At 39.2% G+C, this 24,106-nt stretch overlaps 1 protein-coding gene across 3 annotated transcripts in view; it reads left to right on the top strand.

The window, feature by feature from the left end:
• Positions 1–3,751: 3,751 nt before the first annotated feature.
• IL31RA (interleukin 31 receptor A) overlaps positions 3,752–24,106 on the top strand; it is a 37,608-nt gene continuing 17,253 nt past the window's right edge. The window contains exons 1-6 of one of the 3 annotated variants that reach the window (XM_030005493.2): positions 3,752–4,173; positions 13,788–13,867; positions 15,910–16,206; positions 17,595–17,715; positions 19,892–20,073; positions 21,494–21,645. In XM_030005493.2, the coding sequence (XP_029861353.1) occupies positions 13,816–13,867; positions 15,910–16,206; positions 17,595–17,715; positions 19,892–20,073; positions 21,494–21,645 (804 nt within the window). In that variant the 5' untranslated portion in view covers positions 3,752–4,173; positions 13,788–13,815. Of the gene's footprint in view, positions 4,174–4,391; positions 4,415–9,461; positions 9,709–13,787; positions 13,868–15,909; positions 16,207–17,594; positions 17,716–19,891; positions 20,074–21,493; positions 21,646–24,106 lie in introns of those variants that run through there. The other 2 variants (XM_041120937.1, XM_041120938.1) reach the window with 2 other exon arrangements.

Here is a 24,106-nt window from a genome sequence, read left to right as displayed (position 1 = left end):
TAGTAAATTTATCAGAGTATCTCAGGCAATGCTACCTTCTCAACGTATGTCACTGCCATGTGCATCTAAACTTCTTCCTTGCCAACAGCAATGAGCAACAGCTTTTCGGGATGCTGGTGAAATGGTTAATGTGAACATGGCCAGTTTGCTTCTCCTGGTTGTTACTATTTTGCCCATTCATATAGATCTGCCGGATTCACTCATTTCTGCCTTCAGTTCACCAATGATTAGGCTGGCAAGGATGTTTAGCTTAGAACTCCTTTTGGTACATAACTTTCAAATTATTTAAAATGATCGGAAGTGGCTGAACAAGTGAGATGTAAGCAGAAGTGTCTTGCTATTTTTTTTTTTCCTTGAATGAGAATCTGACCAAGTAGTCCCTGAAATTTTGAAATGTTTGGTTCTTTTCTTGTGCAACTCTGGCACTTGGGTATCTTTGATTTTACAAGTTTTGCATCCCAGTTGGATGGATCAAAAGAAGATGCACATGTGGCTCAAAATGTGGCAGAGTTTTTAAGTGCTTCTTGAAATTACAGTTCCAAATGCTTGAGGGTTTCTTCTGTGTGGATGATTTTTAGAAAATATTACTGTCTCATGTTTTCAGTAGTTGTTGGGGGGGTGGGGAGTGTCCCTCCACTTTTCTTAAGATATCACTAGGTCTTCAACTATTTCATGGTTAAAACCAACTCTGTCACTTCTTGAAGTAAAATTCTGAACATATTTTCCATCAAACCTGCTTTCATCAAGACTACACGATTAAATGCTGCAAAGTCAATTTGCAGACTGGTCAATGAAAACACATGTTATTTTCCCACTTAACTGCACAACTCTGTTCTGTGCCAAAGTGTTAATTTATACAGACTCACTATAATTATACAGTGATTAGTAACTTTATAGGGTGTGGTCATACATAATACAGAAGATAAATGCTTTCCAAAACTGAGCTACTGTAAGGTAACAAATTAATGTGCAATGGTCAGATTTTTAGCAGTAGCTCTGCAGTGTCCGGTCTCATCCTGCCAACAAAGACAGCACAAATGCCTCCCTTCAAGGAGGAGTAGCATCTGGGATCAAATAGTGCCTAGAGCAGCCATCCCTGAATCACCAGCGAAAAGAACACTGGTAGAGAGGAGTGGGCAATGACAGCAGTGAGGCTTCCTTTTGAAGACACTTTCTTCCCCTATGTTTCAGGAATAGCAGCTTCACTTTTCCTTCCACCCTCAGGACAGAAGAGTTTATCCTTTCAGAGCATTCATGTGCAAACGGGATAAAAGCGTCTGCAGGTGTGGATATGAAAACACATTTCTGGCATGATTTCTGTTATACTCTAAAGGTTTCCTGTCTTCTGTGGCAAATTACTTTTGATAAATTGCATCACTTCTTTTCGTAAGATGTTTTTCCCTTTACTATTAAACCATTACAAATGGCGGTAGCTGGAACAGTTACTGCCATTTTCATTAAGTGCCCTCTGCATCCTGGAATCTTCTAAGTGCTACAGCCCAGTCCACACCAAAACATTGAAGACTATGGGAGCTTTAATTTAAGCATGTAAGTAGTCCTGAGGCAGTCAGAAGTATGACTCAAGGTTTTTAAAAGTTAAGCACTTGCTTAAGTGTTTTCTTAGGTCTGGTGCAACTTTTCATCACTCTGAAAGATTGAGCAGCCATCTTTCAGTAAGTCAGTAAGAACAAGGTATTAATCTGTCAGCACAGGCAACTATTGGATCAAGTCCAGAACACAGGTCCAAATGGTTTAAAAAAAAAAAATAAAAAAATAGCCTAGTCCTGCCCTTTCATGTTCGGTAAAGAAAAAAAAACAAAACTGGTTTGTCAGGGAGAGTTTAGGTTACAGTTTGGGTCTCTTTCTGTTGAATCACATTTCTGCTTTATGTGTTACCTAGTAGTAAAATAAATGGAAGTTTTCAGAATATTGGTATACATGCTAATCTGTTACAATACTTCTAAATAGCAGAGGGAATTTAGAAACATCAAAGCAGTTCACAGTGCAGCCTTATACTGGGGCCATGGGTGATGGGGAGATAGCAACATCATTCAAAAAATAAAAAGGGAATCAACAGGCTACCTGACTCAATCTGATGATTCACTAAAGAGGGTGAAGGCTAATGAGTGCCCTGCAAGTTGGAGTGGGTGCTGAGCTTGTGTGTTCAAATGGCTGCTGTGAGGGAAAGAGGCATGCAAAAACACAAGCTGGAAAAGTCACGGCAGTAGGAAGGAGTCAGTGAAGGTGGGCATCAGCCCACCAACAGCTTGGCTTGAGACGTAGGGCTTGTGCTTGGGGGATTTTGCTCTTGGCCAGCTGGCTCATTCACAGACTGGGATCAGCAGGGAGACATGGGATTAGGTAGTTGTAGCAGGCCAAAAAAAAAAAAAGCTTAAATTGTGAATGCTGACAGGTATTGCCACAATTGTTGTGCATGTGCAGGGTGAGGGTCTGAAGCTGAACTTTTGAACTCTTGAGTACAAACTTAGCTACAGCTGTGTGGGCTGCTTGTGATGTCTTGCAACACCCAAACTAAACAAAGTGGGCATTTCCTGAATCCTCCCATTACTGAATAGGCATGAGCCAGTGAACAGATCGTGCTTCATGCTTTTGAATGTAGACCTATCACATGGGAAAGCCAGGGGCTTAGGGAGGAGAAAGAGATCTTGGAAGCGGGGAGAGATCCTCGAGGTGGGAGACATACATGGAGGCAAACACTGGGGGCACCCGGGGACCTTGGCTGGTAAGCATGGGGCTGGTAACAGTGAGCAGCTGTGGAGCAGGGAGCCAGCACAGCCTTCCCAGACCAGTGGCCATCTCCCCAATGGGACGGGCTGGTAGGCCTAAGTGAGTGGGCGAGGTAACTGATCAGAGTGACAGCTCAAGCGGCACTGGTTTTAAAATAAATCTCTGTATCCAGATCTACAGCTCGTCTTGCCTGTGATGCTCATGTGGGATAAACACATTTACTGTCTGTTACGAATCTCTTCCTGAATTGGGTCTGAGACCTCTGGATGGCATCTGTATTGATCTAGATATTAAACGCAGTATCTGTTATTGGAGAATGTCTGCTCAGAAGGGACTGTCAGTGCTTACTGAGAGGCATGTTACTGGGGACTTTGGACTTCCATTGACTAACTTCACAGCATCTCTCTTAATTGCAGTACTCCTTCTAATTCTCATTCCTTTTCTTCCTCTTCATGTTGCTGGTAGAAGAAAACTGCAGCCAAGCCATTAACTGGAATACATTTGTTAGCTTTGAAAGAGGTGGTAACTTCAGCTGTTTCTCTCGCCGTGCCGATGCCCTCAATAATGCCCGAGGTGCGTATGTGTGAGTGCTCCTCGGTGGTGGCTGTTAACCTAATCCGCTCGCTTCACTGTGCACGTTTCTGCAATTAAAAGACATCGCCGAATTGGCTCGTCGGCGTCAAAATGCTGCTGCGTGCATCGCTCTACAGCCGGCTGCTCAGCGCTCCTTGAAGGTACTGCGGCGCTTGTGCCACGGCACGCGAGAAGCTCCCCCCGCCGCGGGCGGTGCAGGCTGTCCCTTTGCGGGGGACGGCACCCGCCTCGCCCCGCGCTGCCCCACTCCGCCCCGCGCCCCCCGCTCCTCCCGGCCGGAGCGCAGCCCGGCGCCTGGGGTCGCCGGGGCGGGACGGCGGTGGGCGGGGAGGGAGGCGGCCCCGCGGCCGCGCCTCAGCCTCCCGCGGCCCCGGGCAGGGCGGGAGGCGAGCGGCAAGGGGCCGGCGGCTCGGCTCGGCTCGGCTCGGCTCGGCTCGGCTCGGCTCGGCGGCGCGTTGGAGGCTTCGCCCCTCGGTCCTGTGCGGGTCCCCGAGGCGGTGGCTCCGCGGGGCGGGTGCGGCCGCGCTGCCCGGCAGGCGGGGGAGGCCGGGCATCCGCCCTCGGCAGGCGCCGCGGCGGCACCGCCGTCCCCGCGCAGCCTGTCCCGCGGGCGGCGGGGCTCAGCGCCGGTGCGGAGGCAGCGGGAGCCGGGCGGAGTCTGACAGCGCTCCCCGCGAGTCCTGGCGCCGGGGCGGTGGTGTCTGTCTTTCGGAGTTACGGGGAAAAGCGTTGCTTGTGCTGAGGCCGGTAACTTCCTATTTCGTTACATCCCATCGCAGTCGCGGCGAGGCAGAGGTCACTGTTAGGCGAAACGGCCGTTCAGCAGCTCCGGTAAGCGAAAAGTTTGGGTTTTTTTTAATTAGCTCTCTCTGCTCGTTGTTATTAACGTGGAGCGTGGGAAAGTGTGAGATTCTTCCCCGAGTGTTACTGGGGTGGATCTTCACCGGCGGTGATGCGTGCTTGCATTCCCATCCCTCCAGATGTTCTTCCTAGGCTCGAGGCAGTGCATGCTTTTGTGTCTCTCCGGGCCAAGCAACTCCTTTCGGTTTCTTTCGTTCAAGTCCATGAGACAGTAAGAATTGAAACTTCCTATTTAGCTGATTGCGTTTGTCTCTTTTTGGGAAGAATATGATACAGATGCTTGGCTGTGGTTTTCTTTGTGCAATGACAAGAGTTAGTTCTCAAAACGTTTGCAGTATATGGAGTCCTCAAAGGCAGTAAAAGTGCTTTCCTAGCTGCTGGCTGCTTAAATTGTTTGTATTTGCTCAAATTTTTTCAAAGTGGCCTATCAGATTTAAATATATTGGCCCCATGGCTGCCATGGCCTCCTGGGAAAAAATAATTTTGTATTATGTTTGTGCACACGTGCATCATGAGTATCACCTACGCGCACTCATGCTTAAATTGGGGAAGCTGCACTGAACTTCTCATCTGTAATGGACTGTGTGGTGCCTTTTGAAGATGATTGTCTAAAATAGTTGAAATCCAACTAGCCTCTATCTGTGAATTAAGATACTGGGCAAGAGAATGTTTTTGTGCTTGAAGAAAACTTCATGTATTGGGCAAAAGAAGGAATGGTCAGTTCAGATTTTTCTGTCAGATAGAGGCTAATCAGTAACAAAACAGGTCTCAAAAGGGAAAAATGCTTTAGGTTTATATCATAGAGGTTGCAGTATTGAATGTTAAAGATCTTGACTTTTCTGTAATAATCATGTAAGTCTGGTAATCTTTTTGCATTATTTGGTGCTTGTAGGGAACACTTTAAGTTAAAAAATGCTATACTGGGAGATCTCAAAGTGTAGCTGGTTTTAGTAGGTTCCACGGAGCCTGGTTTCATGCCACCATGCCATGTTTCAGCTAGCAGTTTTAACTATATAAAATTTTAACAATGTAAAAATATTGTTAGTAAAGTTTACAGTATAGGTAGTAAACAAAAGAAAACCAGGATATATAATCTTTATGAGATGATCTAAATTAACAGGGTGATACAGCAGTTGTCTATGCAGGTCAACACCAAGTTAAATACATTTGGTATCAAACAATACAGAGGATGCTCAACAGGACAAAAACACTTGGAAAGTAGTAACATAAAGACCATTTTAGATGACTGTGTCCTCTGTTGGGGGAAGGAAAGGGCTAACATTCTGCTTAGATGTACAGTAATAGGAATAGCAGGTAAGTGTCTGGTAGTGATCTTATGTTCCTATAACAAGGTAGATGAGGTATTTAGCACCCAGCAGTGAAAGGTGGTAAGGAGTAGGTGAAGGTTAGCTGTACAGAGGCTTCCCTGTCATGTTATACATTCACTGCATTAATGCTGTGGAGGCTGTAGCTCACTTCAGTAAATGTAGCTCTCACTATTCAGATATTGTGTCTGCACTTCAGGAAGGGTGTGAAATACTGGGGAACCTTCGAAAGAGAATATAAAAAGATAACAACCAAAGGAAATGGAAAACAAATCTTTTAAAGAGGACTTAATGAATGCTATACGTTTATATAAGGTTGCAATGAATATGGAGAAGGATATTTGATAGCAGAGTGTAAGCAAGCTTCTTAATCACTGTGAAAAAGATACGAGATGAAATGCTTTGTAGGTATTGTTTTTAGGAGTTATTTTGGACTATAGACAAGAATAAGTGATGCAATAGTCGTATAAGTGCAAAACTCACTGTCAGCTGAGCTTGTAATGAGTCTGAGTTTCTAATGTTTTCTAGAATATATGATTAAGTCTTTTTCAGAATTGTATATTATGCGTACAGGTAAGCTGCAGGGTCACAGTCATCTTTTCTGAGTGCTAAAGTAAGAAAGTGAGGGTTTGCACTCATTTTGTTCTCATTTCTTCTTGCGTCTGTGAGAGCACAGGACTACCTGCATTGTTCTCTGCATTCTTGTAAGACTTGCAGCACTGCAGTAGGACAGGGATTATAATTACATACTGGGTTTTGGGCTGTAGCTGATTCTCTGAACAGCCCAGGGAGGTTTTTATTTGCTTTCTTGTGAAACACAGTTTGCTAACGTTATTCAAGTGGACGTGTGTTTTACTCTGGAGTTGGTCTTAGTTTAAGAGGCAAGGCTGGACAAGGTGAGCTAATGCTCTGAAGTAGTACAGAAAATCTTCCTTCTGATTTTCTGTCAGGTGTGTATGCTGTACAAACTTCAGGTTAAAACCACCCAAATCTGGCAACTGTAAGAGATTTGGATCTGGCCACCCTCTCTTGATGAGAGTTCTGTGTTTCTTTAAAGCTCAATGCGTGGATTTTCCTGCCCTGCCCATCCATTTTTCTCACCTAGTTGCTTATCATGGCAGCGGCATCTTGTTCTCCACCTTTGTTTGAGTGACTGTGCTCAAGGAAGGGGCACAAAGGCAACCATCCTATCTAATAATGTCTTCCTAACTGAAAACATCTGACAGAAAACCGTCTCTCAAAGTAGACCCTTGTATCCAAAACAGACTTTGTAGTCCCTCAAACACTGAGCCGAAGAAGAAGGCTCCAAGACCAGACCTGTACATGAAGCCTGTTTAAGCCCTAGCTTGTCTGTTTTTTCATTCTTAGTGAAAAAAAGAATAAGGAATGATAATGCTGCTATAAGAGCTGCAGTTGTCTCTGGTAGTATCACCAATACTCAGTTCTAGTGGCATTGATGGCCTGGCCTTTCTTTTAATGAGCATTATAAGATCAGATATAACCATGTAGTTAAAATGAAAAAAGTGACCAATATGTAAAAATGAAGAAATTAAATCTTGTTTTGTGTTTGTAGCTTTAAGCTTTTTCCCTAAAAATTAAGTTTTTGTGATGAGGTATAATATATTAATTAGCAAACAAATATTTGTTTTGCAGCCATTGTATCTAGCTGAGCGTTTTATACCTTAAGATTACTTAGAGGCTAATTTCTTACGCTTGTTCAGAGAATAATACATTATATTTACTAGATATGGATTAATTTTTTTTCTGTGTTAGTATCAAGCTGCATTTAGGTAAAAACTGTATTTAAATTCCAATGTACAGCTTTTTATATTAAAACATATTCAATATGCTGTTAAATATTATTCTATAATGACAGGGTTTATCAAAGCATGTTTTGAATCTGTAACTCTAGGCTATACTAAACAACATAACTGTTATCAGCAGTTATTACCTGAACTGAACTTTCCTGGTCACTGGGTCCTTCAGGATTTTAGAACAACAGTATCTTATCCTTTTGTGCCTATTTTTTTGATTTAGAGACTGAAAGAGGAAAACCGCTTTCCTGCTTTTTCAGTTCCCATCTGATTTGCAGCTCTTAAATTAACAAGTCATTGAACTTGGTGAATACAGCCTTTGTTTCTTTTTTTTTTTTTTTTTTTTTTTCCCCCCACTATGGCATTTTTAGAACAAGTTTCTGCGGTCAAAAGTTGGCACAGCATTTCAAGGGGCTCTGCTCCATGCTGCTCCTTTGGATGTGTCTATAAGCTTAATGGTTTCTGTTTTCTCCACAAGTATGTATTGTTTGAATTTATTTAATTTATGTGATTTTAGTAGATTATGGCAGCATTATGTTGTAAGGTAAGCTGTCATAATTTCAAATTTAAATAGGTTTATTTTTCAAAAGAAAATGCACCTAAGTCCTGTTTAAATCAAATTCTATTTAAATGTTGAAGATCTTATTCGTCCTGGTCTGAGGTTCAGCTGACTATTTTTAGCTGAGTTAAGGACTGTGGGTCATGGAACCAGTGTGCTCAGGATCTTTCACTGCAGTGTCTGTCATTTTTCCCATGGATGAGCTTGTCAGTGCATGATTTATAGGGATTTGGGAAAAGCCATTAGCTGTCCATTACATTTACTGCTTCCTCCAGTATGTTTACATGTCATTCTTTTCTCTGACCTATGCAAAGAAATGTCTGGTTTCCTCTTCTGATGCTCACTGATACTCGTCCTTGATGGAATCCTGACCAATGCTGGAAGCTGATGCTTCTACACCCTGTTATCTAGGAAGGAATCTGAAGTTCGTATTTGGATCGTTTGCCTGAAGGGTTCTCTTTCCTTCTAGGATTTGTGTAAATGCTGATCGATTTGAATCCTGGAGTTCTGAAAACTGATGGTTATGGCTTTTCCAATTGCATCTGTGTGTAACATCACACTCAGGTGGCCCAGTGGGGCCACGTGCAGCCTCAGGCTTCTGGCATTCAGCATTGGCTGATTTTGTATAGGGCAAGCTCCGTATGGTAGCTGGCATGGCAGAGCTGTAGCAATTGCTACTAAAGACTAAATAAAAGACAGCAGTGGCTATTCAGCTTCTTTCTAGTTGTTAGGAGAGTGTCAGACTTAATAGGAAAGGATGCCCTGCCAGGTTCCAGCAAAGATGTTAGAAATTCTTGAAGATGACTGGGCATGTTTTATATAGGCTAAAGGCATACTGCCTTTCCATTTATAGATGTACCATGTTCTTTATTCATGGTGTAACAGCTGCACTGCATGTGAAGTATGTGTTTGTGTAGTTAAAAATAATCTTTGAATTGGATCTGAATGAAAGAAGCTTTCCTGTCCCAAAATGGGGGAGAAGGGTGGTTAAGAAATAGTCCTTAGTAGAGTATGGGGAAAAGTTACTTTGGGTAATTGTTCCTCTGACTCCTTTAAACTTTTAAACCATAGCTCTTCCAAGCAACTTGAATTTCAAAATTAAAATGGAAAACCAGAGGTTTTGGTATTGAGAAAGCCTTGTTTCATCAACTATGTTACACAATTTTTTATGTATTTAATGAGACCTTCATTGAGATTGCCCCTTCCTGCAAGAAATCTGGCTTTGGTGAATCAGTTTTTTAAATAGTTGAGGAAGACAGTTCTGTTCATGCTCTTTGTTTAGTCATCAGAATTCGGCTTTTATAGGTATCTTTAAGTGAAGCACTTCTGAATTTATGATGTGACTTTTACCGAGGAATGTTCTTTCACCACCTTTACATATGTGATCTCTCAAGTAAACAGCCAAAGAGCTATTTAGTCACATATCAGTATAGTGACAACCACGTAAGACACGAGCAGGGTTGTAACCTGCTGAGTCACTACCCTGGTCTCTGACATGTAGTAACTAGCAGCTGGCATGTCAAATGACTGGCTGCTAATCGGTACTGGAGAAAGTGGAAGGAGGTACAGTATAGCATCAGGACTGAACCAAATCAACAGCTCACAGCTGGGAAGAAGTGTCATGGAGGTCTCTCTCCCCAGTTCTCTATTTCACCAACTCAGATGCCTGTCAAATCATGTAGCAAGTTGCTTACATTTGCTAATGCAGCACAAATACATTTTTTGCTTAGTTTTCTGCTATTTTAGCAAGTGGACGTGACTTAACTGTGTGATGAGCACTAGAAGAGCACTAGGAGAGGGGGAAAAGGTACGTATGGGTAGAGGATGAGGAGCGCTCACTGAGTGTGGATGCGATCTTTGTTTAAGCTTTCTGGTGAGCGTGTAGAACTAGAATTTTTCAAAGGCTTGTAACTTGTCATCGGGGCCAGATTTGCCATGCCTCATCTTTTAGCACTGTGCTCCACTGTGGTGGAATATGTGGTGGTATGTGGTATTCCTGGCACAAGCATAATTAAAAAATGTTTTTATGATTTCCCAATGATTTTCAATTCCAGTTCCTTCCTAAAAAAGTGTGGGATTGCTGGAGCTAGTCAAAGGAATATGATAAAAAAAATGTTTTCCTTATTCTTGGAAATTGCTGAACTATTTTGGCTGAAATGCAGCCTCTTCTGTCTCCTGTCCCCTCAAAAACAGTGAACCACCATATGTAGAATATCAGCAGAAACCTTTAGAGCTTTGCCAAGTTGTAAGCAAAGACAGTGGGAAGTGTTTGATAAATTTAATAGTTTTTTTCCTTTTTTCTTTTTTTTTTGTTCTTCTTTATCTAGCAGATTGTTCTTCATCTCCCTGCTAGAGTTTTTGCACCCTTTGAAGTGTTTTATGCTTTAACCAAGGCCATGGTTCCACTCATACTGTCTTTTCATTTTTCTCACAAATTCTCAGCAAAGACCTACAAAATAATTTAATTTCCAAAAGAAGGGTAGCTGCTCCCAGATAAAGTCAGTGTCCGTGTCAACTCATGGTTGCTTTTTTTGCGCCAGATCTTCTATTGAAATGCACTGTTAATTTCATTAGAAACATTTTGTAAATTGATTCTTTCCTAGGCTGGAAGGGACTTTGCATGTCCTGCCTGGGGAGAACCATCATCTTCGTTTTGGTCTTGGTATTAGCTGATTTTTTTTTTTTTTTTTTCCTTCTCTGAGTAGTCCACAAAGTAGGAAAACCTATTAGCCCTTTTCACTTAGAGCAGTGTAATCAAGTTCGGTATTGACAGCTGCTCTGTGGTGACATTGCTTTTCTCTCTTTTTGCTCAATTCTTTTATAGTTGCGTATATTTGACGTGGTGCTGCTGCCTATATGATCGGGAAACAGTTGTTTCTTTACATACTGTTATCTAATCTTAAGGCAGCTTTTACTGTTCTTTGTTACTGTGTAGTTATTTTTAGTGAATCTAAGGAAGAAGTCAATCACTAAGGGAAATGCTTTAATTAGTTACAGCCATAATATGTAATGGTTGATGCAGGTAAGTGGAAAGCCTGTGTTTTGAACTATTGGTTTTATTTCAAGTAGTCTTTACAATACAGAATACACAGTAAGCTTTTATTACATGTTGCCAGCAGTTAAGTCTACAGAAAAGAAAGAATAGAGCCTTATTATTTATATCAAGTGCCTTAAGCTCTTTCCTGTAAACAATTATATGTATGCTTATCTTCACATGCCACACGGAGGATTTGGTGTTCTCATGAACAAGTATATCCCCCAAGATTAAAGCCATATTCATAGAGCTATTGCAAAAACATTTTATTTGACTAATAAAATTATTTACTTTTTAAAGTTTATAAAAAAATACTTATGCCCTTGTAGCATTTGTAACTTGATTTGTCTTTGGCTTACCATTCCTCCCTCCTCTGTCAGGTAGTTTTGATTGGGCACATCATCTTGTAGTGCTCTTGGTTATTTTGCTTGGTTTTGTTGATGTTAATCATAATCTTTGAAGCGTGTTGGTTTGCTGCAACTACTAGTCTCCTAGCTGATGAAGTACTGACTACCACTATCACTGTTTACCACAGCTGTATAGCAGTCATTGGTGTGTGGCCCTATGAAGTTGGCAAAGCCTTTTTTAGAGTCATCATTATGATTTTTCTTTATTTTTGAATGGAATGTAGTTTTCCTGTAGCCATGACTTTGGGACTGATTTTTTTACATTGGTATCCTTCTTAAACTTTAAAAAATATAATAAGAATAAACACACACTTTAGTGCTTACAAAATACATTAGCTTTAACAGAGTAGAACTTCCAGTATCTCGTCAACATTGCTATGAACTATGTTAATTCTAAAATTTAAAAATAACTACCTAAATATTTCTACATCTGCATCTAGTTTTAGTTCTGTACCTACTGGTGCCAAATACATGGAGCAGTTGCTTAAGGTTCTTTGTTTTTATTGCCATCAGTAGTGTAATTTGTCTTTACTGCTTTGAGAACAAGAACTTACACCCTAGGTAATGAAAGTAGTAATAGATTCTCTTTTTGTAATTGCTTTGTTTCTTGTTGATACACATCTTGCTACAGCTGTATTTTAGGAGTGTGTCACTGGGCAAACGCCTCCTTCATTTCTCTTCTTACCCCATGTGCCCTTTTCATTTTTTTGTCCTGTTTTGCACTGCCATAGCCTCAAAGTTTATAAATGCTTCCCGAGACAGACTGAAAATAATGCTTAAGATTAGTTCTGGCAGAAACTGAACACAAAAAGCATTTTTTTTTTTACTATGCTTTTCTCTTCTAGATTACTGTAAAACTTTATTTTGTAGCAAAACCAAGAAGTTTTTGTGGAAGGGACCATAACATAGGGCAGAACCCCTTCTGCCTATATCCCACCTATAGATCTCTGTCCCATACGGTGACCTGGTGCACACCTGCTTCCTAGCATTGTCCGAACCTGTGGGAGGAGGAGATGCCTTCTTTGGTCTGAAAGCTGCTGGTGTAGCTGTTCTAGGGAGAGAGCACTTGTCTCCCACCTGGACCACTCCTGAGATATAGGTTTGCTTGGAGAGCTGGAATTCCAGCAACTCCTCAGATAAATCTGAAAACCTAATGCGAAACAGGGACCCTAACTAACTGCAGCAATAGTAATACCCACCTTTTGCTTATGAACATAGTAGCTAGAGCCACTTGTCCAGTAAGTAGGAGTATCGGGCCCTAGGCTTTCATCTGCTGAAGGGGGTCTGAAACCTCTGTTTTCTACACGCAGATCTCCTACTTACTAGCCAAAGGTGTAGTCTGGGTTGCAACATACTCTGCCCTTGATGTTGGAGTTGGGCCGCTTTACAGACAGAGTTGTTACCGACAAGCTGATGAAGCGTGGGCTGGATGAGCAGACAGTGAAGTGGATTGAAAACTGGCAGAACAAATGGGCCCAGAGGGTGATGGTCAGTGGCACAAAGTCTAGTTGGAGGCCAGTGACTAGCGATGTACCCCAGGGGTCAATACTGGGTCCAGTCCTGTTGATCATCTTCATTAATGATCTGGGTGATGGGGCAGAGCATACCCCCAGCAAATTTGCTGATGACACAAAACTAGGAGGAGTGGCTGTTATGCCAGAGGGTCGTGCTCCCATCCAGAGGGACCTCGACAAGCTGGAGAAAAGGGCTGCCAGGAACCTCATGCGGTTCAACAAGGAGAAGTGCAAAGTCCTGCACCTGGGGAGGAACAACCCCAGACACCAGTACAGACAGAGGGCTGGCCAGCTGGAAGGCAGCTCGGCAGAAAAGGCCCTGGGGGTCCTGGTGGACACCAGGTAGAACATGAGCCAGATGCTTTGCAGAGTGTCTTCAGGTGTGGTGTCTGGGACACTTAGCTGTGATAAAAACAGTGTGAATTCACCCTCTTTCAGGTGGATGATGACCTGGGACTGTTGCCTGCTTCCTGAACAATTATTTAGTTAGGTGGTGATGCACAAGAGATGCGGGATCATTCCTTCTCCTGCAACAGCCTTCCTTTTCAAAGGAATTCACTCTGCTTGGTGAATCTGCTCAGAAGATAGGGCTAGGCAGGCTGGATTTCAAGTGGATGTAGATAAATTTCTTACCAATTCTTTACACGGTCCTTGGAAAGTAAATTGCTTAGGTGGATTGGATTGCCCTCAGAAGGATTTCAGGTACACTTACCTCTCTTTTCTTTATAGCAAAAGTATACACTTATCTTAGGAAGACTGCATCAAATTTCTCCCATCGTGCAGGAAAGTAACACTTGGACAAAGCAATACTTAACTTGGATGCCAGTGGGAAATGCTGAATAGCATTATTAACTCTTACACAAACGCTTACAAAGTATTACAGGGGCATCTTTACTTGAAATATATTATTGTTATTTTTATTTTATGACAGCATTTCCTGCCCAGATAGTGAAAAAGAAATGTTCAACTGTTTGATTTGGATGTTCGTCCTGCTTTGCAGCTGTATAGCAGGTATGTTTCTTGATTATTAGCACCTGTCTTGCCATAAGAAAGTTTTCCAAAAAGTGACCTTTTCCAAAGGAAATTTCGAAGAGTTTTGAAAATGAAGAAAATATATTTTAAAAATAGAAGTTAGTAGGTGATTGACTAACTAGTGTACAGTATAGAGAGAAAAATTTATGGCACTCTCGGTGTCCTCTTGTGGAATGTTAATTGTCATCATCATAGCCTGGATTTGTTTTCTTTTGTATTTAAAGTATTAAAAAAAAAAAGGTATTTTAAAACTTACTGTTCCCCTGTTGCACAGCGTATAGAAGGGGAATCTGTATCTGGAAGTCATATCAGAGTTCAATTCTTGTTGGATTGTGAAGGCTGGTAACTTTGGAGATCTGCTGATGGAACAAACGGATGTTATGTAACATGAACACTTAAAATGCAGTTAATGTCTACTGGTTTTGGACTGTTTTAAGTCAAATATTACCTATTCAGAGATTCACGCAATGCCTACTAATGTTCTCATTCCTATTTTTAAAAGTCACCTGACAATGTGTGACTATTGATTTTTTTTTTTTTTTTTTTTTTTTTTTTTAATGTGGTAGTTCCACACTCAGTTTAAGCTAGCACAGGTAACCACTGCAGTTGGAAGAGCAGGTAGTTCTGCACTCCATACACCTCTCATCTCCCTCTTCTTCCACTAGAGTGCATGTTTGTGTGGCTAGTTGTGACGTGGTGAGGAATCTGATCTGGATGGAGGACGATGTTCTTTTTTGCCAAACTTTCATTTTTCATATGTATTGGTTTCCTTTTGGTTCACTACGCAGGCACTTCTGACACGCAAAAGGGGATAACAGCAGTGAGTGAGTGGCTGACGATTAAAAATGCTTGTGACAACAGTGCCACTTTAAACTGGTTAAGTTGAATAGTATAGGTTAGAATAGGAAATCACAAGGACAGAGATAATGACTTTGTGACAATAATTGAAAGTTCATGTGCAATTTATCACAGACAACTTAGCACACAACAATAATTTATTATATAATGGTATTTGTGTCTTAAATTGTTTGGGGATTACATGGAGGAGGGATGCATATGTTTGTAGAAGCTTGAACAATACATGAAACAGTGCAGGTAATTGCTTACAACTGATATACAGTAAAGTTTGTGCAGTAGAGTGTAAAGTAGCCATTAGTATGACTTTGAAACATAAATTACTTTGAAACAAAAAGGTCAGAAAAAGAAACATAGAAAGCAATTTACAGTTAATACACCCAAAAAGGAGAGAATTACCAGAAAACAAGGAAGAAAGTTTAATATTTGATTCCCTTTCATACCTACATTCTAGCAAAGAAATTCTATCTGTAAAAGTTTGGGGTATTTTTGTTTTACTTAACAGATTTATTTCTGAAATTTGTCTTCAAGAAATAAGCAGCAAAAAAATAAATAGCTAGCTCCTTGCAGGACTCTAATGGGTGATTCTTGCACTGTTTGATAACTTTGTTGCTGAATTCATTCGTTCAGCCTGCTGCTGTGTTTTCCTTTTACATGCATTTTGTATACAATTCCTGCACTGTATCTGGGAATATAAATTCTATGAGGGGTGAAAGTACTACTGAGATACTGAAATATATTGCAGCTTAATTGTAAATTTTAAACTTACCAGTTTGATGTATTTTCTGATATAGTTATTAGTAATAACATCTAAATGGTATGTATATCTTTTACATATAGGAATATTTTTTTAAAAACAGATTTAAAATACAGTCTCTTTTCTTCATTTTCAGCTATTAAAAACATTTGAATTGAAATTTCTCCACTTTTTCTGGGAAAGTATAGAAACATCATTCTTACATAATACCTATGGTAATACAGTTATTAATGTCAACTGAGTTTCCAGACAGCAATAGCTGATTTGAGTGACTAACTCAGCAGTTTATTTCAACTCCATATGAAAAAAATCTAATTGAATGATCTGTAGACAAGAAAATAAGTTATCATTTTTCCACTGGTATTTTAAAAGGAATTAGGTTATGTGATATCTTTGATTTTGTTTTTAGATGAAAACTCTATCAGAGATGCTGACATTTTTCCTTCATCACCTGAAATTGAAAGAGGATCCACCCTGAAACTGTTTTGTGTTCTTGGAAAACGCTACACACCTCACAGAAATGCAAGCCACATCATCTGGAAATTGAATCATGAATTAGTTCCTTGGGAGAACTATGACATTGTGAACGAGACTGTATCTAGTATAACCATCCATAATTTCACTTACAGCAAAGCTCATGTGAAATGTTTCACTAAGTACTTGGGCAAGGAACAACTTTTGGTTCACACTGAAGTTAAAACTGGCTGTAAGTAGAAATGTGGAAAAATTAACTTTAACATTATTAAATAACTTAATGTAAAAATTTTACTTTTAAAACAACTACTTTTTTTTTTTTTTTTTTTTTTTTTTTTTTTAGCTTGTGGCATTGTAAGACACCTCTAGCTCCTTTTTTTTCTGAAAATAAAGCATGAAATTGCAGGCATTCCTTACTGACACTGGTCCATAACCTCTCTGACCCTGACTTTTGGCCAGATGAAGTGAGTGGAGGTTTTCTGTTGAGTTCAGAGGGTACTGGATCTGTTCCTTTGGTTAATGTCTTTTGTGTAGCCTAGCCAACTTTAGCTTTCTCCAGGGAGAACCTCTGTTCCAAAGAAATTATAATTACAATCTCATATGGAGAAGGTTCCAGGATAAATACATACACAAATTCTCTAATTTATTGACCAGATTAAGTCCAAATTGTACTAACGTATGCCTGGGGGTCCCGTTCTAATAAAGAAGCAATAAATGCAGAAAAATACATCTGTGGAATAAAAACCAGCAGAAGGTATTGCCTGTCTGCAAAGTTTAGTGTGCCATAAGCTTGTAAATAAAACAAAGATCTTTCCAGTGTTATATTAGGTGGGACAGAAAAGTACTGTTTTGGGGAGAGGGCTTTTTCAACCAATTTATTTCACTGGGTGCAATTCTCTTCCTTTCAACTCCAATTTCTTCTATCAAGTGAAGAAGTCTGGCTTTAACAAAGAAGTCTTTGAGGGTGTTACATATTTATGGATGACTTCAGACTATAGAGATTGCAGAGGATGGTTTCCTTTGCGCTATCTTGCTTATAAGATAGAGTTCAGAATTGGCGATCTCTTCAAGGTCATATAGATACATTTCCCAGGAAGCTGTCTTCTGCATGTTAAGGTTGTGCAGGCTGCTCAGATTAGGGGTTTTCATAGGGTATGTGGTTAGACATTCTGGGAAGGAAGTAAGGGGAGTTTTATCTTTCAAAGAATGCCTTTTCCTGAACTTTTGTGCTGTTTCTTTGTTTTCCTCTTACTCTCTGGACTGGCCTTGAGCTATAGGCGTGTTGCAGAGGGTGTACTTAGAGGTTCAGGAAATGTGTGTAGTGGTTTGATATAAGATAGTTAATGAGTTACTGCAAAAATACCTTCAGGCCCACTTAGTTAAGTACTTCTGAGAAGTAGTTGGAGAAAATCTCCCTGTCTCCCCAGGGGAAGAAAGAGTGGTTTGGATTTTGGCTTTGTGAGGATTTTTGAGGGCAGTAAGAAATTATAAAATGAAGTGCTATGCAAGACACTTAGTGAAGTTGCCATAATCTGCTTTTTGACCCAACAAAATCAGTTGTACATTAGACTTCCTTATTTTTACTGGGCTTTTTTTTTTTTTTAACCTTTGTCATTGTAGTTCCACCAGAAACGCCAGGAAATATTTCCTGCATTTATTACTTTGATGCTAAACTTACCTGCACCTGGACTTCAGGAAGAGAAACACATCTTATGACAAACTATACTCTTTACCGAAAAATGTAAGTATAGGATGTATGGGGAATTGAGTTGCTGGGGAGAGACCACCAGCTCCCTTCCCCTCATATCCTGACTTCTCTTTAAAGAAAACCTGGAAACATTGTGGAGTTCAGAGTCATGGCATTTCCTCAGTAAATTCAATTAATTGGGGGTTGATAACTCTTGAAAAAAAGTTAAAATCTGGTACCTGTTTAGTATGCTGCATAAAGGAAATTAGCATTCTCAACCCAATATTCAGCAGACAAATGTTTACATCAGAATTGATATTCACTTGTTTCCTTGAAGTAACATTACTAATTAGATGAAAAGCTGAGTAAGCCTAGGTACAAATGGAGAATGGAGGCACTCCGTGGGAGTGTTACCCAGAAACTTTCTGTGTAACTAATTATCGTTATTTTGGATGGGTAAAAAAAGATTACTTCCTCCTCTACTTTAAACAGGTCCCATTTAAAACTAGTAAAGCCCCTGTTACTCTGCTTGACACCAGTAGCATTCAACCTAGGGACCTTTGGAGTCATAAGGTTTCAGTGAAAGAATCCAGAGTTAGTTGTCCTTTTTGGATTGCTTGCATCTGGGGATTTGTATTTACAAATACAAAGTATGTAGTCTCATGCTTTCTAGTGTTTTTGTGACCCCATTATAGAAGCGTAAATACTTGATAGTTTCAGTTTCCATTACATTTAAAATATTGTTTAGGAACTTACTTTTTCATAAGTGACTGTGAAAATAGTGAAATCAGCGTTGTTCCAAGGCAGATCTCAGATACAATTTTGAAGGTGATAGCACAGATTTTGTCCCAAATATACTTGTCAATCTGTTCTTCATAACAGAGCTGCTTGTAGTGCTCTTTTTCTGTCTAATCAAGACTCTAGGTAGTATGATTTCATGAAGAGTTTTCAAAAAATGCCTAAAATTATTCTTGAGAACTGGAAGGCATTCAGACTCCAAAGGAGACATTTTCGTATTGTAAGTTATGCTAGCGTATGGTATCTTTTTTATTTAAATGGTAGGGCAGGAAAACATCTTTAGTTTTATCTCTGTTTTAGGCTTGACATTTTAGGCTTCCATCTTCATTAGGTGGAACTTAGGTGGTACTCCTTCTAGTGTTTCTACAGTTTATAACTTAGCTGAGTTTGTGAAACCATAAACTAGAACAGCCATTGAAAGTAAGCCATTGAAAGTAAGTTTCAATATTTTCTTCCTGTACCAGCACAAATTCTTCTTTAACCACACAGTGAATTGGATTGCAGAACTATTTCGAGTAAAATCTAACCGTTAATTTTAATCCAGATAACTCGCCAGCTGAGTTTACCATATGACTACAAAAGCACTGGTACAAGGGGGCAGAGAGCTGTGGATGGAAACAAGCAGTTATGCATGTTAGGGAAGGTAGGACTGCTTCCTTTTGGAGCAGTGCAGGCTTACAGTAGCTTAAAAAAGGTTCTTAAGTACCAGCCTCAAACTATTTTCCGAGTTACATGAATGATGTGCTTACTTACTGCATAATATGGAATACAGGCCCCATATATGAGTTTTTATTTGTTGAAAAATTTCTCTGTGGGTCGGTAACATGAAACAAATGTTGTTAGCTTTGCATCCTGCACTACTTATAATGAAAGTATATGCTATGAAGACAGCATGTTATCAGTGTTTTCTTTCCAGAAAATCTGACAAATTCTATTACCTTTTAATAGCTTGGCAGTGGCACAGTTTGGCTTTTCTTTTTTCCGTATTTAAAAGGTGAATAAAAGCTTGTTATTACATAGTTCCATGTGGCATGTGTTACTAGCTCTATCTTATCTGTATTTTTAAAGGAGGTCTTGCATGGAGTGACATGATTTCACTTCGCTTTGAGATTTTAATCTAAAATAATAGCATGTGGATCCCCCATTAAGGCATTCTTACTCTTCCTTACTGCTCCTGGAAAGTTGTCTTACTAGTTGCAATTAAAACTAATTGAGTCTGTGTAGGCTACTTATATGCATTTGCAGGAGCGGAGCAATTAGGAAAGAGTATTCGTTTGCACTAACATATCATCGAAGGAGATATGCACTGGTAAAAATGGCGTGCGACCTCAAAAACACATAAATAATAATTAAATAGTAATAATCAGTTAGAGTTATTCTAAGAAAATCCTCTAATTTCTAACTCCTTTAATTTTTCTCTTTTATTTTTTAGGATGACAGAAGGAGGCGTGACTCTTCCAAATACAGTGCGCTCCTGCCAAAACAAAACGGAGTCATGCTCATTTGTCTATCCAGATACTCCATTTAGTAGTTCTTTTTGTTTTCAGGTGAAAGCTGAAAATGTTTTGGGTGAAGCCTCATCAGATTGTGTTCCTATACCTATGGAAAAAATAGGTAATTAAAAAAAAGAAAAAAAAGAGTTAAAGATAAAGCAGTGTATGTTGAGCTGACTGTACCCTCCCCAATTCTTTTGACTTCCTTGTAGCATACAGGTTAGAGAACTCTGAAACCAGTTGTGTAATCAAAGTTGGTTTACATAGAAGAAAATAAAAAAATAATTTTTCAATATAGTAGTTTTGAAACCATTATTTGGGTTTCATTTGTTTTTAAATTGGTCTCAGTTTTGAAATGCCATCCAATTTTAATTGTTAGCTAAAATTATGACGTCTCTGACATTACATTTAGGCTTTAATAATGTGTTTCATACTTCCCAATTTTTTTCATCAAAATTTGGATGCTTCCAATTCTCTTGTTATGTTTTAACTGATGGTGTTTCCAGGTAAAATTCTTCAAACTGGTTGGTGGTGCAGCAGCAATTTTCAGCAATTTCGTGGTCTTACCAAGAGGTGGTGAAAAATTATAATGTGCTGTATTTATACTATGAAACGTCTAACTACAACAATATTTTTTTTAAGCTAATGTCTAACATATCCATTATAAATGACTAAGTTTTTAATTACTAACAAGTAAAGGCCATATACTAAAACTTTTGTGAAACTAAGTCGTACTCAGACTGTAATTTTCTATTTTTGAGTGGTACTAGATGTCAGTGCAATTCTAGCTGTAAATGAATAGTGATATTATCATTTCTCCAGCCACGTCTACCCATCATTTACTCTGCTATTCTACTTTCTGGTTAGGAATGTTAAAAAACCACTTGTTCTGTGATTCCCAGGAGCAACAATAATATTTTGTCTATCTCTCTCCCTCTGCGCTGTGCTGCATTTTCCTCTGTTCGTTTTGGTGTAGGTAAAATACTCAGTTAAAAGGTTTGTTGATTTGCTGCAGCATTCCATGAGCTCTCCAGTCATATGTTCCTTTACTCCCTGTGCTCAGACCTGCTGTGGCTCCTCATTACTTTCCACATCCTCTGTACCAGCCATCTCTTTTCTCAGTGCTAATCCATTCTTTTCCCATCACCTCCTTCACACTTCTTTCCCGCTCAAATCCTTTTCAACTGAATTCTTCCCTCATCTGCAGTTTGGACTTGACTTTGGCATCCCAGCTCCGCTTCGTTTCTTTTCCCTGCTGTTGTCTCTGAGGAGTATTCTTCAGTGCTGATACAGATGAAAGAAATCTGCACATCTGTTTGAGAGCAGGTTTGTCAGCATTAAATCAGTTATGTGTACAATCTCTCTTACAGATAGCTTCCCATTTGTAGAGTTATGTCTATAAAATAGACCATCGTGAATACCTGAGAGGATGTACATTATTGGGATAATAATTAAACTTCATGGAACACACATAGGCGGAGCAATTCTGAACTTTTATAAAAGCATTTTCCCCTGTTACTGTTTTTGTTTCTCCATTCTAGAGAAATTTGAACCTCCTGAAATACTTTCAGTTAAAAAAATCACTGGTATAAAGCAGTTGCTTACAGTAACCTGGAAAATGCCTGAGAAGATTATCCCTTCACAAGATTTAATTTGCCAGGTTCAATACAGAAACTTGTATTCAAACTCTTCGGTAAGCTACATAAATTTTCTTCTGAATGTTAGCTTCTTTGTGACTAATTTCTTCATGTTATGAAAGGCTAAATAGAAAAAAGGCAACAAGTAGTTGGAAATAATGATTAAAACCTTGTTATTTTAGTGGAGCATAATTAGGTATGCATGATCTTAAGATCATTGTTTTGTTGTCTAGGATTAATTGTTCTCTTCCTTTTGGTCAATGTCTGTTTTGGTACATACTATACTTCTGAATATATTTCTGTAAAAGGCTAAGGGATGACCTTAGGCTAAGGAATTACACACACAGTCAGTCAAAAGATTTTATCTTCCTGTTGCATTCTGATGTTGAAAACAGCATTTACTCCCAACCACAACAGTTGAATCAGATTAAGATGGACTAATGATACATTAATTTTCAAGTGAATTAAAGTATAAATTTTACAGAATGGAAAATAAGAGAAGTTATTTTTCTGAATTTGTCTTTCTGACACTTAAATGGAACTGTTATAGAAAAAACAGTATTTAGTCTTTTGCTTCTTTCAAATGGCCTATTCCAATGCTCCTCATTATGGAAGCAATTCTGTTTGCAGTCTTAGTGTTTCCTCTTCCAGATTTTAGAATGGTCCAGGTTGCTTGGCTTTTCTTTTTAAGTTCATCAAACTGAGATGTCTGCCTTGACCTTACCATTTTATACATTAAATGTGTAATTCTGGCAGAGAAGAATTAGTTGGGATAACTCATAGTAGTCCTCGGAGCTTTAAAAAAGTTCCTGATACTAAATATATTTCTAAGTAGCATCCTCCTCACATTCTCATGGCAAGCATCTTTACTGTAGATATGACTTGTTAGTTGTTGGATTCAGGATATAATATTTGGGATGATCTGATGGGCAGGATGGCTCAGGTCCACCTGGGATATTAGAAACTGAACTTATACTTATTTCAAAGACCTGTTCAAGATGTTTATCCCTTTGGACTCAAGACACTGTTGTCCTTGTGATGATTACATGCATATGAGATCCTTCTCAAGTGTTGAAAACATTCACATTTTTGTGAAGTAACAGCATTATTATGTATTTTGTCTATTTGTCAGCACCTGCCTAAGAAATCACTGGTTTACTTTTTCACTATCAAATACAGTCTACATCCATTTTCTTCCTCAGAACTTACCTGCATTTTTCCACAGACATTCTAGAGAAAAAAATAGTAGCCATGATCAATAAAGACAAAAATCCAGTGAGTTTAGTTCTGTAGGATCTTAGACAGGCATTATTCATAGTCTGTCTAGCCAATCCAATGGCAGTGGCCAACAAAGACAGCATCAAACCATCAGTTAGGTACAGGAGCTGTTTTCTGTCTGTCAGCACATACATGCAAAATGGAAAAAAAAAAAAAAAAAAAAAAAAAATTGAGCATGACAGGTATTTTCTTGACCTTTTAAGCCTTCCTACCAAAACAATCTAAACAATTAACCAAAATAATCTAAAACAATTGCTGTGAACTGTTTTTACTGAATTAAAACAGATGACCTATTTTTCTACTTGCATACGCTAAGTTTCCAATTATAATTGAATATTGTTAACAGCCTTTTGGCAAGTAACTAAAAGCTAGTCTGGGGTGTCTGCAATTCTTTGTCAGGTTCTGCATGAGGTTGATAATATTTTTGAAGCCCTTTTTATTGCATGTTGGCTAAAAAGTCTGTCACCTAGCAGTGGTCTGTAGATCCCTGAATCCATTCTCATAGAAGCAGTTTTCTATTTTTGACATCAAGTTTCTTGAGATCAGAATGGACTAAAATTTTCAGTTTCATTAGGCAGTGCACTTCCCATTATGATGTTCAAAGGAGTGGGTGTCTGCATTTTGTATTAGAGTTTAATTCACTTTTCATTGGAAGGTTCAACTGGTGGAAGACAAGGATTTCTTCATGGATTTTTGGCCCCGTTGTTGTAAATCTACATGACATTACTACTTTAATTTGGCTCCCAAGAGGGAATCTTCTTTATTCTAAAACTTACCTTTGCTGACCTTCTAAGAATTTAGCTAGCTTTAACATTTATCTTAGCATCTTTCTGTTTCAGTCATCCAAAATTTGAGAGGATGAGAGTTGTTAGTTACTGATTAATTTTTGCAATTTGGAAGAGAAGGGTTACATCTTTCTACAGTTCCTGTTGTTTTCTTCTGCTTCCCATTGTCAGTCCAGTTGAGTTGATGCATCAACTCCAATTCCTGGTTTTCATGTCTTCTTTCACCTTTTGTTTTGAAACAACAATCTAGCTTCTGACTTCCATCAGTGAGATGTGAGTGGGCTCCTTTTAAGACAAGGAAATTACTCACTTTGTCATTACTTTTGCAAGAAGATATTGCATCAGTTATTTCTCATACTCTTGTCTTCATTCACCACTTAAAGGCTCCATGTTCTTTTTTTCTTTTGGTACCAAAATTTTTTGTGTTTTCATTGGTCTTTTCATTTTAATCATA

Source organism: Aquila chrysaetos, chromosome Z (genome assembly GCF_900496995.4).
Source record: "Aquila chrysaetos chrysaetos chromosome Z, bAquChr1.4, whole genome shotgun sequence".
NCBI lineage: Eukaryota > Metazoa > Chordata > Aves > Accipitriformes > Accipitridae > Aquila > Aquila chrysaetos.
This window is presented reverse-complemented; position numbering and strand designations above follow the sequence as displayed.